The sequence below is a fragment of the Salmo trutta genome, chromosome 8 (assembly GCF_901001165.1).
Source record: "Salmo trutta chromosome 8, fSalTru1.1, whole genome shotgun sequence".
Taxonomy (NCBI): Eukaryota; Metazoa; Chordata; class Actinopteri; order Salmoniformes; family Salmonidae; genus Salmo; species Salmo trutta.
Window position 1 is genome coordinate 41,266,586 of NC_042964.1, and position 18,952 is coordinate 41,285,537.

Genomic DNA, 18,952 nt, shown 5'->3' on the forward strand with positions numbered 1-18,952 from the left:
ACACATATTGAATTATGTAGTAACCAGCAGTGTTAAACAAATCAAAATATATTTTATATTTGAGATTCTTCAAAGTAGCTACCCTTTGCCTTGATGACAGCTTTGCATACCCTTGGCATTGTCTCAACCAGCTTCATGAGGTAGTCACCTGGAATGCATTTCAATTAACAGGTGTGCCTTGTTAATTTGTGGAATTTCTTTCCTTAATGCATTTGAGCCCATCAGTTGTGTTGTGACAAGGTAGTGGTGGTATACAGAAGATGGCCCTCTTTGGTAAAAGACCAAGTCCATATTTTGGCAAGAACAGCTCAAATAAGGAAAGAGAAAAGACAGTCCATCATTACTTTAAGACATGCTCAGTCAATTTGTAAAATTTCAAGAACTTTTAAAGTTTCTTGAAGTGCAGTCGCAAAAACCATCAAGCTCTATGATGAAACTGGCTCTTATGAGGACCGCCACAGGAAAGGAAGACCCAGAGTTACCTCTGCTGCAGAGGACAAGTTCATTAGATTTAAATGCACCTCAGATTGCAGCCCAAATAAATGCTTTACAGAGTTCAAGTAACAGACACATCTCAATATCAACTGTTCAGAGGAGACTGCGTGAATCAGGCCTTCATGGTCGATTTGTTGCAAAGAAACCACTACTAAAGGACACCAATAATATGGAGAGACTTGCTTGGGCCAAGAAACACGAGCAATGGACATTAGACTGGTGGAAATCTTCCCTTTGGTCTGATGAGTCCAAATTTGAGATTTTTGGTTCCAACCGCCATGTCGGTGAACGGATGTAGGTGAACGGATGATCTCTGCATGTGTGGTTCCCACCGTGAAGCATGGAGGAGGAGGTGTGATGGTGTGGGAGTGCTTTGCTGGTGACACTGTGATTTATTTAGAATTCAAGGCACAACTAACCAGCATGGCTACCACAGCATTCTGCAGCGATACGCCATCCCATCTGGTTAGCGCTTAGTGGGACTATCATTTGTTTTCAACAGGACAATGATCCAACACACCACCAGGCTGTGTAAGGGCTATTTGACAAAGAAGGAGAGTGATGGAGTGCTGCATCAGATGACCTGGCCTCCACAATCACCCGACCTCCACCCAATTAAGATGGTTTGGGATGAGTTGGACCGCAGAGTGAAAGAAAAGCAGCCTACAAGTGCTCAGCATATGTGGGAACGCCTTCAAGACTGTTGGAAAAGCATTCCTCATGAATTTGGTTGAGAGAATGCCAAGTGTGCAAAGCTATCATCAAAGCAAAGGGTGGCTACTTTGAATTTTAAATATAAAACATATTTTGATTTGTTTAACACTTTTTTGGTTACTACATGATTCCAGAATGTGTTATTTTATAGTTTTGGTGTCTTCAATATTATTCTACAATGTAGAAAAAAGTGAAAAGAAAGAAAAACTCTTGAATGAGTAGATGTGTCCAAACTCTTAACTGGTACTGTACATTTCCCCAAAAATCATGTTAGACTATCTGCTACATTTAAATATATTGTGAAGGCCTAATTTCACAGGACTAACTATGGTTGGCAATTGATTACTTTCAGACGGGGAAAACGCCTGGGCTCGATGGCATTCCAATAGAGATAGGCTTTTTATGAACTACTGAAAGATCAATTAATGTCATGTTTTAATTACTCGTATATAAACTATCAGACACACAAAATTAGAGACTTATCTCTCTCCTACTGAAGCAGGAGCCAGGGGGGCAGTACAAAGAGCCAGTCTCTAAAGAAATTGGAGTCATCCCACCATGCTAAAATATTGGCAAAATGTACTGCTCATAGAATTAAAAAGGTCCTACCGGTAAATTAAGAGTCAACAACATTATTTGGGTATTAGCAAACAGAATGTGAGCTTTAAAAATGAGATAAAAAAATAAAACAAGATTTTCACTGGACAGTTACTTTAAAGAATTTGCTGTGAGAATCATTTTCACTGGATGGCAAAGTTGTGTTTTTATACTCTGTCACACCATTATCATTATATTACATGACATTTAATAGTGGAACTGATTTATAATAAAGTGATTGCTCAAAATCTGTACAACATTTTACAAATAATGAATTTCTTATTTACATTGCTATTATAATCATACAGTATATTGGCACCCTTGCACTTTTCTTCAAATAAGTTGGACAAATATAAAATTGTAATATCTTTGTGAGCCTTTGAAAGCCAAAGATATAAAACATTTATTCATCCAATGTCTGTCGTGTTTTTGGATAACGTGATGAAATCGTCAATTCTCGTGTTCACTTAGTGCTAGTGCGCAGGTGTAGTAATCCCAGTAAAACTGGATCTAAAAAGATGGCAAGCCTCTCGAAACGGCGTATACGAACGTCCATCTTGGATGCTGTCTCTACCGGCTCTTGTGACAAGGTAGGGTTGGTATACAGAAGATAGCCCTATTTTGTTAAAGACCAAGTCCATATTATGGCAAGAACAGCTCAAATAAGCAAAGAGAAACGACAGTCCATCATTACTTTAAGACATGAAGGTCAATCAATTGGACGGCCAAGAAGATGCACGAAGCTGAAAAGTTATCACCGTTTCATTAGAACTACAACTCCCACCAGCTGTATAGCTCACGTACTTTTTGGGGGGCATTTTCTAAAAGTACTGGCAGTCAGTAAAAAAAAAGAAGCGGCCTGGAGCTAATGGGTTCTTACCATACTGTAAATCCTCAGTTCGACCAGGCACGCTCCTGCATGCTATCAAGGCTGAAGGAGAAGGCTAGTTCAATTTGAGTTTTTTCCAACTTTCGGCGATGTATCCCACTTGTGTCAAATATTTTTTTATAAAAGGCATTTGGTATGAGTCAATGAGAGAAGTGAGAAATTATTCCTTATTTGTTAATTATCTCGAAATATAAAGGCACAACCTAGAGTCGAGCCAATGTCTTAAGTAGATGGACATGTTATGACTCCAACCTCGTGAAAGTGATAACTGAAATGTTTTATTTTAGGTCAAAAACTACTTTATATCGAAGGAGCGCCTTTGATTTGTCAGTCTGCACATGCACAGTTCCGTTCGCACAACACGACAGTTAGGCAGGTTGTTTACTTGTCTCATGATTATACTGTACGTTCCATGTATTGGGCCTAATTACGCTATTTAAACTGCGCTTTAGTATTTAATTTTCTTATGTTTGTTCATTTTTTCTTAATTTTTTTCTTTATTGTAGTTGTTGTTTTATCTTTTTGTTGTCAATGTGGAAGATAACTGAAATTCCAATAAGAACATTATTACAAAATTAGAAAGAAAAAAAAAATAATAATAATAATAATATATATTATTACAAAATTAGGCTGATGGCATCCCCTGGTGGATGCAGTGTGTTATGGCTGCTTGCAGAAAGTAAGTCATTGGCCATACCTACCCTCTACAGTTATGATATCGACAAACATAGAGGGCTATGTTAGCCATGTTAGTGTCTCTGTCAAAACTACTACCTGTATGTTGTTTATAACAAAGAGTGTACATGTTTTAAGAAATAATGTCTACTCATTCCTATTCATGTGTACCAAGTAAAAGTTCAAGTTTATTTTAACACACATTGAATGGAAGCACCCAACTCAGCTGGGGAGAGCCCAACAACCATGCTCCTCTAGGCCTACATCCACCGCCACCTCAAGTCAGTTTGTTTCAACTGCAATAATAGGGATGAGATTTAGACCCATGTCAACCATGGATTAGTTTCCACTGGACCATAGATTACTTGCAGGTTCGTGTTTTTCGTCATGAATCTTGTTCTGGAGGCAGCTCTGCAAAGTGGTCACTAGCTGGCACAGCCACAAAGTCATAAAATCAGATTTGAACCTTAACCACACTGCTAACCCTAATGGCTAACCTTAGATGAAGACCAAAAAGGTCATTTTTGTTTTCAATATAGCCAATTTTGACTTTGAAACTGGTCTGTCTAAGGGGAACTTGCTCAGTTCTGCCTCCAGGACAAGACCCATGACAAATGTCAAACTACTTCAGGGTGAGCAACTGTTTAACATCAAGTTAACTTGGCTGGTGCCGCCCCCCGGGGGTTGCAGTGTGTTATGGCCACTTGCAGAAAGCAAGTCATTGGCTATACCTACCCCTCTACAATTCTGATATCTATGAACATAGAGGGCTATGGGTGGTTTTTGGGTGGTCTGGTTGACACAATTGAATGTTCCAATATTACAGTAACATCTGTGTTTTTATGCGTGCCATCATGTGCTTAATTGTATAGTTGATGGAAACTGGGGCGAGTGAGAGATGGACTAGTCCTAGGGAAGTAAGCCAGCAGAGGGGCTGAGCATTGCCCTGAGTCCCTTCTTAAAATAAGATGCTCTTCCTCAAGGTTGGGTTGCTGTTAAACACTTTGTGACAAATATTGCTTTTCCATTATGCTGTGGTTGAGGATGAGTACACAGGACCAAAGGTTTAAGGAGGTAAGATCACGTCGATAATACAGTGCTTTGTACTCATATGCATGGTCCGGTATAGAGGACACTGCAACTCATACCATGCTAGACTATGGACTATATGGAATCTCCAGTGGTGTAAAGTACTTAAGTAGAAATAGTGTAAAGTACTACTTAAGTTGTTTTTTGGGGTATCTGTACTTTACTATTTCTATTTTTGATTACTTTTTCTTCACTACATTCCTAAAGAAAATAATGTACTTTTTACTCCCTACATTTTCCCTGATACCCTAATGTACGCGTTATTTTGAATGCTTAGCAGGACAGGAAAATTGTCTAATTCACACGCTCATCAAGAGAACATCCCTGGTCATCCCTACTAACTCTGATCTGGCAGACTCACTAAAACACACAAGATTCATTTGTAAATTATGTCTGAGTTACAGTTGAAGTTGGAAGTTTACATACACCTTTGCCAAATACATTTAAACTCAGGTTTTGACAATTCCTGACATTTAATCCAAGTCAAAATTCCCTGTCTTAGGTCAGTTAGGATCACCACTTTATTTTAAGACTGTGAAATGTCAGAATAATAGTAGAGAAGGATTTATTTCATCTTTTATTTCTTTCATCACATTCCCAGTGTGTCAGAAGTTTACATACTCAATTAGTATTTGGTAGCGTTGCCTTTAAATTGTTTAACTTGGGTCAAACGTTTCAGGTAGCCTTCCACAACCTTCCCACAATAAGTTGTGTGAATTTTGGCCCATTCCTCCTGACAGAGCTGGTGTAAGTGAGTCAGGTTTGTAGGCCTCCTTGCTCGCACACACTTTTTCAGTTCTGCCCACAAATTTTCTAAAGGATTGAGGTCAGGGCTTTGTGATGGCCACTTCAATAACTTGACACTGTTGTCCATAAGCAATTTTGCCACAACTTTGGAAGTATGCTTGGGGTCATTGTCCATTTGGAAGACCCATTTACGACCAAGCTTTAACTTCCTGACTGATGTCCTGAGATGTTGCGTCAATATATCCACATCATTTTACTTCCTCATGATGCAATCTATTTTGTGAAGTGCACCAGTTCTTCCTGCAGCAAAGCACCCCCACAACATGATGCTGCCACCCCCGTGCTTCACGGTTGGGATTGTTTTCTTTGGCTTGCAAGCCTCCCCCTTTTTCCTCCAAACATAACGATGGTCATTATGGCCAAACAGTTCTATTTTTGTTTCATCAGACCAGAGGATATTTCTCCAAAAAGTACGATCTTTGTCCCCATGTGCAGTTGCAAACCGTAGTCTGGCTTTTTTATGGCGGTTTTGGAGCAGTGGCTTCTTCCTTGCTGAGCGGCCTTTCAGGTTATGTCGATATAGGACTCGTTTTACTGTGGATATAAATACTTTTGTACTTGTTTCCTCCAGCATCTTCATAATGTCCTATGCTATGGTTCTGGGATTGATTTATACTTCTCGCACCAAAGTACGTTCATCTCTAGGAGACAGAACCCGTCTCCTTCCAGAGCGGTATGACGGCTGCGTGGTCCCATGGTGTTTATACTTGCGTACTATTGTTTGTACAGATGAACGTGGTACATTCAGGCGTTTGGAAATTGCTCCCAAGGATGAACCAGACTTGTGGAGGTTTACAATTTTTTTCTGAGGTCTTGGCTGATTTCTTTTGATTTTCCCATGATGTCAAGCAAGGAGGCACTGAGTTTGAAGGTAGGCCTTGAAATAGATCCACAGGTACACCTCCAATTGACTCAAATGATGTCAATTAGCCTATAGGAAGCTTCTAAAGCCATGACATCCTTTTTTGGAATTTTCAAAACTGTTTAAAGGCACAGTCAACTTAGTGTATGTAAACTTCTGACCCACTGGAATTGTGATACAGTGAATTTTAAGTAAAATAATCTGTCTGTAAACAATTGTTGGAAAAATTACTTGTGTCATGCACAAAGTAGATGTCCTAACCGCCTGGCCAAAACTATAGTTTGTTAACAAGAAATTTGTGAAGTGTTTGAAAAACGAATTTTAATGACTCCAAGCTAAGTGTATGTAAACCTCCGACTTCAACTCTATGTCTGAGTGTTGGAGTGTGCCCCTGGCTATCTGTCATAAAAAAATTAAATGGTGCCTTCTGGTACGCTTAATACAAGAAATTTGAAATGATTTATACTTTTACTTGTAATACTGAAGTTTAAAACCAAATACTTTTAGACTTTTACTCAAGTAGTATTTTACTTGGTGACGTTCACTTTTACTTGAGTCATTTTCTATTAAGTTATCTTTACTTTTACTCAAGTATGACGATTGGGTACTTTTACCACCGCTGGGAATATCCCATCAAATGTGACCTCTATTGTTTTAAACTTTCTTGTCTGCTCCTCTTCTTTTTCTCTCTCCCAAATCAAATCAGAGTTGATTTGTCACATGCACAGGATACAGCCAGAGTAAACAGTATAGTGAAATGCTTGCTGCTTGCAAGCTCCTTCTCAACAATGCAGTGATACTAAGTTATATAAAATAAATACACACAAGAATATACACTACAAGGTCAATATCAGTGGCAACCAATGTCATGGATACTGGTGACAGTTATTTAATCAGGGTTAAGTTGATCCAGTGATCAGATGGGGAACAAAGGATCTTACATCCACCTAAGAGGATCAGACCTCAAGCCAGAGTTTCAACAGTTCACTGCTGTGGTCAGTACATATCTCTAATAAAACTGATGGAGTTGTTTATTAATAAATAATATTTAATCATTTACATTGACTGCTCTTGGCAGAGAGAATGCCCTGCTCCAATGGTGCTCTTCAAAGAACCAACTCCAAGCTTAGATAATACTTTGGGGATAAGAGTCAGCATGCAAAATACTTGTATTTTTCCTTTTTCTTTTTGCACAAGCATAATGATAGTGGGACTGAGCCTGGTCTGTGTCTGGTGTCCATATGGACATTCCTCCATAGCTACCTCAAACACATTGTCTTCTTCAGGACCTTGCGCAAAGCTAATGGGAAAAATATCAGTTGGGTAGCTTCCCAGGTTTAGAAAATGACCAGAGATAATTATAGAAACAAATGGATTTAATTAGTGTAGTCTATTCATTGCTTTCCCAGCATCCCCAAGGGAGAGAGTACAATGGTACTGTAGACCAGAAATTGTCATAATGTCATATGCTTGCATTACAGACCAAGTGTTTGAGAAACATAGTCAGGACACTGCGTATGTGGACTTCTTATTAGTATCTGATGATACCATTATGATCAAACCAAACACATCTAGAGGACGGTTGTAGTGGTTTCTGTGTGTTTAATGACACACACACACACACACACACACAGGGGCTGGAATCGCTCTTCTCACTGCAAAGGATGAATGTGTTCTGTTTTGCCTAAACTCCACTGTGAACCTGTGCACCAGACAGAAAACATTTAGATGACAACCTATCTGTTTTCCTGAGATTTCAGTAGGTAAATAGAATGAAGCATAAACATTTCATCAGAGGCAGACTTCATCTGTTGTATTTGATAGGGTAGAATTTTCCCTCACTGAGGCTCAAAGCAAATCACTGGGGGCTTAGACCCAAAAGCTGCTCATGATTGGTAGCGAAGCCTGATTTTTTGATTCCTGACAACTGTTCTGCCATAAGATTATGTGCTTTTCTGGGTTTGAAATCATCCAGAGAGGGGAATTAGATCTCCACAGCAACTCCTGTCGTACACCGCATTCTGATCCCTTCCCTTCTCTCCTCATTTTTTCCACTGCTGTCTGTGCCTTATTCATCTCCCTTTCCTCTGTCCTGCACTTTGCTGAAGTTGCAGAGTGTGGTGTGAGCTAACTAACAGAGGCAGAGCAGAACAGCTGACGAGCACAAAGCTCTCTGTCGCCCGTATCAGACACGCTGGTTGAACAAAGCCCCTCTGCTCCACAGACAGACAATGGTACAAAAGCTGACCGGGCTGTTACAACATGTGCCATACTCGCATTACGGAAGCCCAGATCTGGTAGATTGGACTATTCAAACGAGTTGGATGCATGATTAATGAAAACGCAGTGTTAATTGGAGCAATTAGAAGAACATTGTGCTTTGGAAGTGTTCAAATTGCCTGTGTGTCTGTCTGTCTCTGTGTCCGCTGTCATTCCCCACATACAGTACAGTACAGTTGGGCGGTTGGGAACGGGGTTACAAAACATTGGGAGTTGCCATTCCCACCCTCATACTCTCCGCTCCCTTTCACTGAGGTGTCAAACAGGGAGTCATAAACATAGCCTTACTGCAGCAGACAAACCACATATTATTCAGGCACTCAGGGTATAGGAATGGATTAGACCAAAGCAAGTTCAGACAAGACAACACCACTTTTATGCAGCTAACCATATTAGCCTATTCTAGCCATGTTTATACATGGTTCTAACATGCAGCCTTTGTCCTGATCTTGTCCACACTCTGATTGTGCCCACATTTTTAGTGTAGATGATTAAAAGACGCATTGTGATCTGACTTTGATCAGATCTTATAAGTGTAAATAGACTAAATCAAGTCAAGATCGGGAGGACGAAGGATACATGCTAACGGAAGACAGAAATAGGGCTATCGATTCATGCACACTCTACCTACGATGGTATGATACATCTACTGATGCAACATCTGTAGCTGACATCCTATTGGCTAAACCACAGTAGAAGCCAATCAGCAGAGGGATGTACTGACTGTACTGTGGTACAGAAAATGGAACAGGTTGGCTAACTGTCCCACTTAGTCACCCACCACATCACACTCACCAGATGGCACCCCGCAGATGGCATGAGCAGCCGTTGGAGGGCACAGGAGGGGTAACGGACCTACACATACTGGACAGAGAGAGAGAGACGAAAGGATCCATGGAGTCAGAGTTCACATCACCAGAGGAGTACAGGCAACCCTAAACCTGACTGGGGCCTTTGGTTCAGTAGAGAATGATCTGGTTCTGATGTGGCTAGTCAACTTCTTTACATGTCATTTGGGGTAATCTCTCTCTCTCTTCCCTCACTCCCTCAGTGTGTGAGGAAGTCTCACCCAGGGCTGTTGTCCGTCTCTGCCTCACTTCCTTCCTGCCTCTGGCCAAGCTTCTTTCAGAGGGTCAGTCAGCAATGCTGTACATTCTGCTGAGAGGCATATGCCTTCTCCTCAGCTCTTCTGGTATGTCAAACACACTCACAAGACTTGTAAGGCGTATGGTGCAGTCTGTGTTGTGAATCTGATTGTCCAGTCACTTACAGAAAGGAAATAATGACTCAGACTTAGACCATAAAATTAAGTATTATGACCCAAAATGGGTAAATAAGGGAATGTTATGTAGTGGTGAGGGATGATGCCGTTTGGTGAAAGTATCCCTTCGGAATGTGAATGTTTTCATAGAGTTAGTACAATATACTCAGAGTGTACAAATCATTAAGAACACCTTCCTAATACTGAGTTGCACAACCCAATAAGGGATCATAGCTTTCACCGGGTTTAACCGGGTCAGTCTGTGTCATGTTTTGTCCACTCAGTCTAAGTTTATATCCACAAAAAGCTCCAGTTGAAACTGAACAAAGGGAAATCATTTTCCTTTTATAGACCACCTCATGGCTTTTAACTTAATGCATAACTGTGGGATGGATAAAAAACTGTGAACCAAAAATGTTGGATATTATGTTATGTTTTGAGATTACTGGCTATGAAGATTTTACTGTTCGGCTGCACTCTGTATTTTTTTACAACTCCACCGGAAATGTGCAGTCTGGGCTATGTGTAACATGGAGGAGAAAGTTATCTTGGCATTTACTGAAAATACCAGACTGCTTTTACAGAATGTCTTTAACCCACCAGAGATAAGACTTAACACTGTGAGACATTCAGAAAGGGAGTTCACACACTTATCTCTCCCAGTGGAAATGCATTATTGGAATGCTAAGTGGGGTTTAGTTGAAAGAGGAGCACAGTTTGTGTTGGCATGGAGCGAGCCACTGTGAGCGACAACAACTGCCCTCTCGTATTTCAGCTTCCCAAAAAGCAGACAGAAAAATGGTAAATATGCAGCAGTGTGACCTCAACCCTTAGATGAGCCACTATTTTAAGACAAAGGTGTCTAATTCCTTTCACCTAGGTACTTTTCTCCTTTATCTCCAATAAATCATTTCAGCACATGTACAATACTGTCTAATATATGTAGTTTACAAACAGTAGATTATTATATAGACATTGTATAATGTAGTTCAATTGCTAATGGATGACCTCATTGTTGAGGAATGCGTTTTACTTCTTAAATTGCTAGTAGTATTATATGTTGTTATTACGTTGTATGTTTCAATGTTGCACATTTTATCAATCGTGTTCATGCAGGGCTCCCTTGGAAAAGAGGCCTTGGTCTCAATGGGACTCCCTGCTAAAGGTTAAAAAAAAAAAGTTTTTCTAGGGCCTGAAGCTTTTCCTGTTCAGGTCACATGGTCAGAAAAAAAACTGTCCTGACTGTGTGCCATGTCTTTACTGAACACATATCTGGACATTGACAATGTTGCCTAAACACCAGTGCAACCTTAGGAAACAGGCTATAGCTTCCTGCATATCTACCCTGAGCACACTCCTTCAGCAGTAACCAACCCAGTACAGCAGCACAGCTAAGCTATGGAGCCATTATCACGGCATGAAATTAGGTTTCAAACAGCAAGAGCCTATAAGTTTAGGGCTTGTCCGGGGCGAGTAGCGATGGAGTAATGGGCCCTCAGAGGGAGGCAAGAGCTGCACAGAGAAGTGGAATGGTAATGAGAACACAGATTGAATAGCTAGGAATGTCAACCAGAGTTATTGCACTGGAGCAATGCATTCATCGCTACACCGCAACAGATGCAGCAGTATATTTCCTTAAACAGAGATCCATAAAAATAAGGACCAAATAAAATGTAAATAACTCCAGGAGGTATGGCAGCTTCCAAAGCATGTTGCAAGAGAGCTGAAAATAAGCACTAACAGTATTCACATAATCACAGCTTATGTGAATATAGTGGGTTCCTAGGTTCTGTTTGGTATGATTGTAAAATATCTTAAACCGAACAGAACCTAATCAACCCAAAGAGAATCTACACTGTAAACACCCCCTGCATTCACATAATTAATCTGGTGTGGTGAATGGTAAAGGTGCTATTGGCTGCATACTGGCTGTTCAGTCAAGGTCACTGTCTTGTTTGAACCCAGCTAGGATATCTGAGTGAGTCTTCTCCCATTCATCCATATGGCTGTATTACCATCACTATATAAGGGTGGCAGGTAGCCTAGTGGTTAGAGTGTTGGGCCACTACAATGACAAAATAAGATTATTTACAAAAAAAGAATTTGTTCTTAACCGAATAAAATGTAATTTAGTTATTGACTAGTTAAATAAATACAAATATATATTTTTTTAAATCGCTGTGAATCAGTCTGGCACCCTCACTCATCCTAGGGTTATTTTCAACCAGCTCTTATGGGAAGTGTGGAAACAACTATGCACTTACATCATGACCCTCACACATAGCCACATAGTGGGTTGGTATGCCTGTTTTGTTATAGATTGATTAATAATGTTCACCTCTGAAGCGCTCTGGGGCTGGGTGACTCATCCAACGCCTTACCGCCACTGACCTCGTTCGTCTTACCCATGTGGGTATAACCAATGAGGAGATGGCACGTGAGTACCTGCTTCTATAAACCAATGAGATGGGAGACGCAGGACTTGCAGCGCAATCTGCGTCACAAATAGAACTGACTTCTATTTTACATGCTGACTACACCTCTCGTGTTGTGTGCAAAATACAGTTAGAAATCTATATTATTCAATTATTGAACCCACACTGCTCACGAGCATCTGCGTTGCCAAGGGCTAAAATAGAAGTCAGTTCTATTTGTGACGCAGATCGCTCTGCAAGTCCCGCCTCTCCCATCTCCTCGTTGGTTTATAGAAGCAGGTACCCACGTGCCATCTCCTCATTGGATATACCCACGTGGGTGACTGAAAGACGAACAAGGTCGGTGGCGGTAATGCACCTAATTTATGAAAGTTGCCAATTGCAATATAAAGTCCAGAGAAGAAAAAGCCTGGAAGGTGGAGAGATGACTAGAAACAATTTGGCTGACCGTTTTGTGTGTGGATTAATTGTCGGAGTAGAGGACCTTGTGCATTTCAGGTAAAATAACAATTCAATGTTTATATCCCAGGACAAATTAGCTAGCAACAGCAAGCTATCTAAATAGGACAAATTAGCTAGCAAGTGCAAGCTAACTAGCTAAATTGCCATAAATGTTTAATGCTTTTTGACCTGTCCCCAAATTAATGTAATTGGTTCAGAGTTTGTTTTGATATTTTAACCTGGTGTCATGATCGCGTTTGGTGTGGGGGGACAAAATAAACTTATGCACGATAGCCAGTTTGGGTTCCGTGTTAGCCCTTGGCAACGCAGATGCTCGTTGGCGCAATAATTCAATAATATAGATTTCTAAATGTATTTTGCAATGCTCGTGCACGCGACGCTAGCGGTGTAGTCAGACTTATAGCTCCTCCCACCAGCCTCCACCTATACAGCCTATAGGTTAAGAAGAATATACACTATATAGTCTGATTAGGCTGAGACATTTTTCTTCTTGTTTATTTCCACTTTGTAGCCTAGATGCTGTAAAAAAGAAACATTTAGTTGGAAAATATCAAAGAAAGGTGTTTAGACACAGCAAGTACAACGCAAACATTTTTAATAACGGAATAGGCTACATCCATTTAATTTCGTATGTATTCGTGAGTTTTCGTATGGGTTCGGAGAAGCCCAGGAGAGGGAGCTGAGTCCGAGCCGCACTGTTCCCTAGGTTGCATGTGACTAATCGAGTTTGCAGTGAAGTAGGCTACAATTCGTTCCTACGGAATTTTCACCTGAGAGAGCGAAAGGACTGCAAAATAACAGGTGAGTCTTATTAGAAATGCATGTCACTGTTATAATGGTCTACTAAGTGATTCATGTTATTTCCAATAAGTTACTTTAACATTTTGGGGGAGAAAATATAACTTATAAGAATTATCGACTTGTGATTATCTACTCTAGCACCAACTTTGCTACTAGTTATATATAGTTCAAACCATGTTTGTATATGGTAAGGCTAGTTTGTAAAAATAATTGGATACACTTTACACACGGATAGTAATTTCGAAATGAGGTCGTTTCATTGAAGTTTGGACCAAATGTACACTAACTGATTCTCCATTACCTGTAGACCGAGTCGTTTTGAGAAATGTGGTGCCATTAGAAGCGAAGGACGATTGCACGGTAACCTGATTAAAAACGGAAATTACAAATTCACTGCTGAAGGAGCGTAGGTTTACAAACTTAGTAAAGCCACTGGTGAAAAACCCACACATTCAAAAAGGAACATGGCAACGGGTGGATTTAAACCAAATGCACAGACAGACTTTCTGGAGGAATGGAAGGCTAAACGGGAGAAAATGAGGGCAAAAATGCTCGGGGACATCGCTGCGGCCACCGGCGCGTGCACTGGTGGTATTGTCCCTGCGTCCCTGGGGAGCCACAGCAACAAAAGTGAGATGCGCAATGCTACCTCGAGCACCGAACTTAACAACAACGGCAACCCGGACCGCGGGACATCATACCCCATGGCTCGCTCATCATCCTCCTCAGCCTTGAAGAGACCTGACGATGACCCACACCCGACACCAGCCGTCAGAGGAGCGGATACACCGGGGAGTAACCTGAAGAAGACACCGCAGCCGGAGAAAGTACCCTGCACCCCACAAGAGTCCAGCCCCACTGCATGCAATGACCATGGCAGTGACAAGGAGAGCCCCTCACCCAGTAAAGGCAAAGAGAAGAAAAACAGTGGTCCAAGCGCCAGGAAGGGGAAAGGACAGATAGAGAAAAGAAAGCTGAGGGAAAAGCGCAGATCAACAGGTGTTGTCAGCATGCCATCCACCGAGGTGAGTCCAAGCTGTCTGTAATTTTCATTTGTTTACAAATCATCGCCTAGTTATTAAGCATGATGCATGGTGTAGGATGAGACTGTTTACACTGTGCTGGCAACCTGTAGGCCTATGCGAGAAATAAAAGTTGATGAAACCACTGGTGAAAAGACGGCATTAAAGATGGACTTATCTGTCCATTAGGTTGTCATTATCTTTATGAAACAAACATTTAATGTACCAAATGGGTTGGATATATGTGGGAAAATAATGGTTTGAGACTGAGTAGCTTTAATGACTAATGAGAAGTATTCAAATGGGGTTATAAAACGTTCTTCTGACCTTCAAAAGGCCTACATAAACATGTCTGTTCCAGCTGAGTGTTTATGAAGACCTTCTGTCTAGCACAGACATGAAAAAAAGTCTCCATGAGAATGCTGAAAATGTGCAGAGAGAGCATTATCATTGTTATTGCACTTAAATCATGTCACAGCCTGGCAGCAGGGATGCTGATGAAAGCTTGTCAACCACCAGTCCACCACTCGGTAATATGTCTGTCCTGTTATTCTAAGAACTTCCACCATCAGGGAAATTATATGTATACAGTGTCTTCAGAAAGTATTCACACACCTTGACTTTTTCAACATTTTTTTGTGTTACAGCCTGATTTTTAAAACGGATTAAATTGAGATTTTGTGTCACTGGCCTCCACACAATACACCATAATGTCAAAGTGGAATTATGTTTTTAGAAATGTTTACAAATTCATAAAAAATTAAATGCTGAATTGTCTTGAGTCAAGTATTCAACCCCTAAATAAGGCAAGCCTAAATAAGGCAAGCCTAAATAAGGCTAAAAATGTGCTTAACAAGTCATATATTAAGTTGCATGGGCTCACTCTGTGTGCAAGAATAGTGGTTAACATGATTTTCGAATGACTACCTCATCTCTGTACCCCACACATGCAATCTGTAAGGTCCCTCAGTTGAGCTGTCAATTTCATACACAGATTCAAGCCAAAGCCTCGCAATGAAGGGCACTTATTGGTAGATAAATAAAAAATCAGCCATTGAATATCCCTTCGAGCATGGTGAAGTTATTAATTACATTTTACATTACATTTTAGTCATTTAGCAGACGCTCTTATCCAGAGCGACTAACAGTAGTGAATGCATACATTTCATAAATTTTTTTGTTTTTTTGTACTGGCCCCCCATGGGAATCAAACCCACAACCCTGGCGTTGCACACACCATGCTGGCGTTGCAAACACCATGCTCTACCAACTGAGCCACAGTTTGGATAGTGTATCAGTACACCTGGTCACTACAAAGATACAGGCGTCCTTCCTAACTCAGTTGCTGGAGAGGAAGGAAACAACTCAGGGATTTCACCATGAAGCCATGATAGGAGAAAACTGAGGATGGATGATCAACAACGTTGTAGTTACTCCACAATACTAACTTAAATGACAGAGTGAAAAGAAGGATGCCTGTACAGAATACAAATTTTACAAAACATGAATCCTGTTTGCAGTAAGGCACTAAAGTACAACTGCAAAAAATGTGGCAAAGAAATTAACTTTAATTCCTCAATACAAAGCGTTATGTTTGGTCCAAATCCAACTCAACATATCACTGTGTACAACTCTTCATATTGTCAAGCATGGTGGGGGCTGCATCATATTATGGGTATGCTTGTCGTCGGCAAGGACTCCAGTGTTTTATAGAATAAAAAGAAACGGAATAAATCTAAGCACAGGCAGATCCTAGAGGAAAACCTGGTTCCGTCTGCTTTCCAACAGACACTGGGAGACGACATTGAAAGTTCCTGAGTGGCCTACTTGCAGTTTTGATTTAAATCGACTTGAAAATCTATAACGAGACTTGAAAATGGCTGTCTAGCAATGATCAACAACCAACTTGACAGAGCTTGAAGAATAAAAAAATAAATAATGTGCAAATATTCTACAGTCCAGGTCTGCAAATCTCTTAGAGACTTACCCGGAAAGACTCACAGCTGTAATTGATGGCAAAGGTGATTCTAACAGGTTGATTCAGGGGTGTGGATACTTTCATAAATTAGATATTTCTGTATTTCATTGTCAATAAATTTGCACAAATTTTAAACATGTTTTTACTTTGTCGTTATGGGTTATTGTGTGTAGATGGGTGAGAATCTATTCTATTTAATCAATTTTTAATGTAGGCTTTAACACAATACAATTTGGAATAGGTCAAGGGGTATGAATACTTTCTGAAGGCACTGTATAACGGGCATGTTTTATGATGTTGACACTGGCTCAGTGCCTTGAAGCCACAGAGTGTAGTCTACATATTAGGGTTCTGGCTTTTCTGACAGCTGCCCAGACCCAGAGCATGCTGCCGACTGTGGAGTTTCACCTGGAGGTTGACCAGTGTCTCAGTTGGCTGGTGACAGCCTGTTATTAGGCGGTCGGCAGTGCCAATCAAGGAGTTTGAGAAGCTTGTCAGAAGCCAAGCCGTAATGCTAGGTTTCAACCCCACAGATCATGCCAAACTATGTGCGATCATGCCCCATGCAACAATATTGCCTGTGTTTATTGCGTTGCATCTGTCCATGGTAAATCTAAACCCCGACATCGCGATCACTGTATGATTTGGACCCTCTTCACACAAGGCCCCTTGTGTTATGAGTTTTATTGAAAAGGTATGCTGGGGCATAATCAGCCTGCATGTTCTGTGGGGCACAATAGCTGTTGAGGGGGTCTCAGAGCAATAGGGAACCCAATCGCGCCACTCTCCCTATGATGGGCTGATAATGGCTTCACGGTTAACCGAAGCAAACACTGGCTCTTCTGTGGAGTGTCAATTAGGACCACCTCCTCCATTCCAGGAAGGTGTCTCGTTTCAGCCTCCCTGTCCGTCTCACCCTCTCTGATGGAGAATGGTATGTGTCTACTGGCTGTTGGGGACCTCTGACCTGCTTAACAAATGCTTACTGAACAATGAAATACTGCTTAAGTTCACGCTCAGACAGCGTTCAGACAGCGTTATCTTCAATCTCGCTCTCTCTCCTTTTCTCTCTCTCTCCTTTTCTCTCTCTCTCTCTCTTTAGAATGTGTGTGTTGAGTCAGTGGTCCGTTTCCTGTTGGCCTCACAGTGGCTTAGGCCTAGTTGATGAGCCTCATTGTCTGGGGCCATCCATGTTTTATGACTAGCAGTGTGTTATAAGGCTCTGCTTGGAGACTTGAGTTGCTTTCACTCGGGTGCGTGAACTTTGTTTCATGTGGTGGGCTGGATCTCTCTGATCAAGGCTGCTGCTGTTGTCTGGAACACCCAGGGCCGTTCGTCAGTAACAACCGTGAATAGGCGGTATGATAGGGCAGGCTACACATTGGTGCCAATTAGCACTGGGCAATTCCATGCTAACGGAATATGCTGAAACTCACATTTTTCACTTTAAAATGTATACCAAACAAAAAGCATTGATTTCAAAGTTTAACAACATACAACTCTATGCACAAGGGCTACTTTTAACGTTTTCCATGGGAAATTGAGCAAAAACACAACATTTACATCTGCGCTGTGTTTCCAGTAAATGTTTGTTTATTTATTTTCTGTGTAAATTGTTCCAAATGTGCATAGAGTTGTATGGTTTGTTAAACTTTGAAATCAATGTTTTTTTTCTTTTGCATACATTTTAAAGTGAGTCTCAGCGTAATTCCGTTACTGTGGCGATAGGTAGCTTAGCGATTCTAGGAGCGCTGGTCCAGGAACCAAAATGTCACTGGTTAAAATCCCAGAGCCGACTTGTTAAAAAAAATCTGTCATTGGGCCGTTGAACAAGGCACTCAACCCTAATTCTGCTAAATGACTGAAATGTCAAATGTAAAAAGGATAGGGCCGAGGGGATTTCTCAGAGCTTCTTCCTGGTTGCTGTTTAATCACTTTTGTGTAGTTTATGCATATCTGTCATGAGCTAAGAGGAGTGTGTGTTCCCTGTACATAATCATGCTGATATCTTTCACTCCACGGACAAAGCAATGTGATTCTAACATTTTGTTTTCCTATGAGAATCTGCATCAACAAAGTGCTAATAATACATGGACGGCCCATTGCTTACCAGTTGGCTTTGCCTCACAATGTGTATGGCCCATTGGGAGATAAAGCCACAGCTCCAGCCTGATTGGTTGGATTATCATTTTGAGCTCAAACTGCAACAGTTTTGTTTTGTGAGGCTACAACAAGGTAGCACAGTTTGAACCCACCGTTTCTATAGATCCATCGGATCATATCTAGCTCTGGATATATGCACAACAGGCTCTCTCCAGGTGAGTAAGTTAAGTTTTATCTGCAGACAGACCACAAATGTATTTCAAAGCCTTCATGCTACAATTACACCATCTACACAACTGTAAACCCTCTTGAGTGACATACTGTCATGTTGAAACCCAGTGTTTCTTCAGCATCACTTGCTATTGTTGTGCTTAAAGTAGCAGTGCTGTCAATGAGGGGTAAAGCAGAAATGGTATGTGGTGAGACAGAGTTTTGCCCTGTAACTACATGAACTCCCCCCTTGACCTGTACTGAAGCCCTGG

At 41.0% G+C, this 18,952-nt stretch overlaps 1 protein-coding gene across 3 annotated transcripts in view; it reads left to right on the forward strand.

The window, feature by feature from the left end:
• The first annotated feature begins 13,254 nt into the window (after positions 1-13,254).
• Positions 13,255-18,952, forward strand: part of LOC115198974 (PRKC apoptosis WT1 regulator protein-like) — an 81,769-nt gene continuing 76,071 nt past the window's right edge. The window contains exons 1-2 of one of the 3 annotated variants that reach the window (XM_029761440.1): positions 13,255-13,367; positions 13,675-14,392. In XM_029761440.1, coding sequence (XP_029617300.1) covers positions 13,832-14,392 — 561 coding nt within the window. In that variant the 5' untranslated portion in view covers positions 13,255-13,367; positions 13,675-13,831. The remainder of the gene's footprint in view (positions 13,368-13,674; positions 14,393-18,952) is intronic. The other 2 variants (XM_029761442.1, XM_029761441.1) reach the window with 2 other exon arrangements.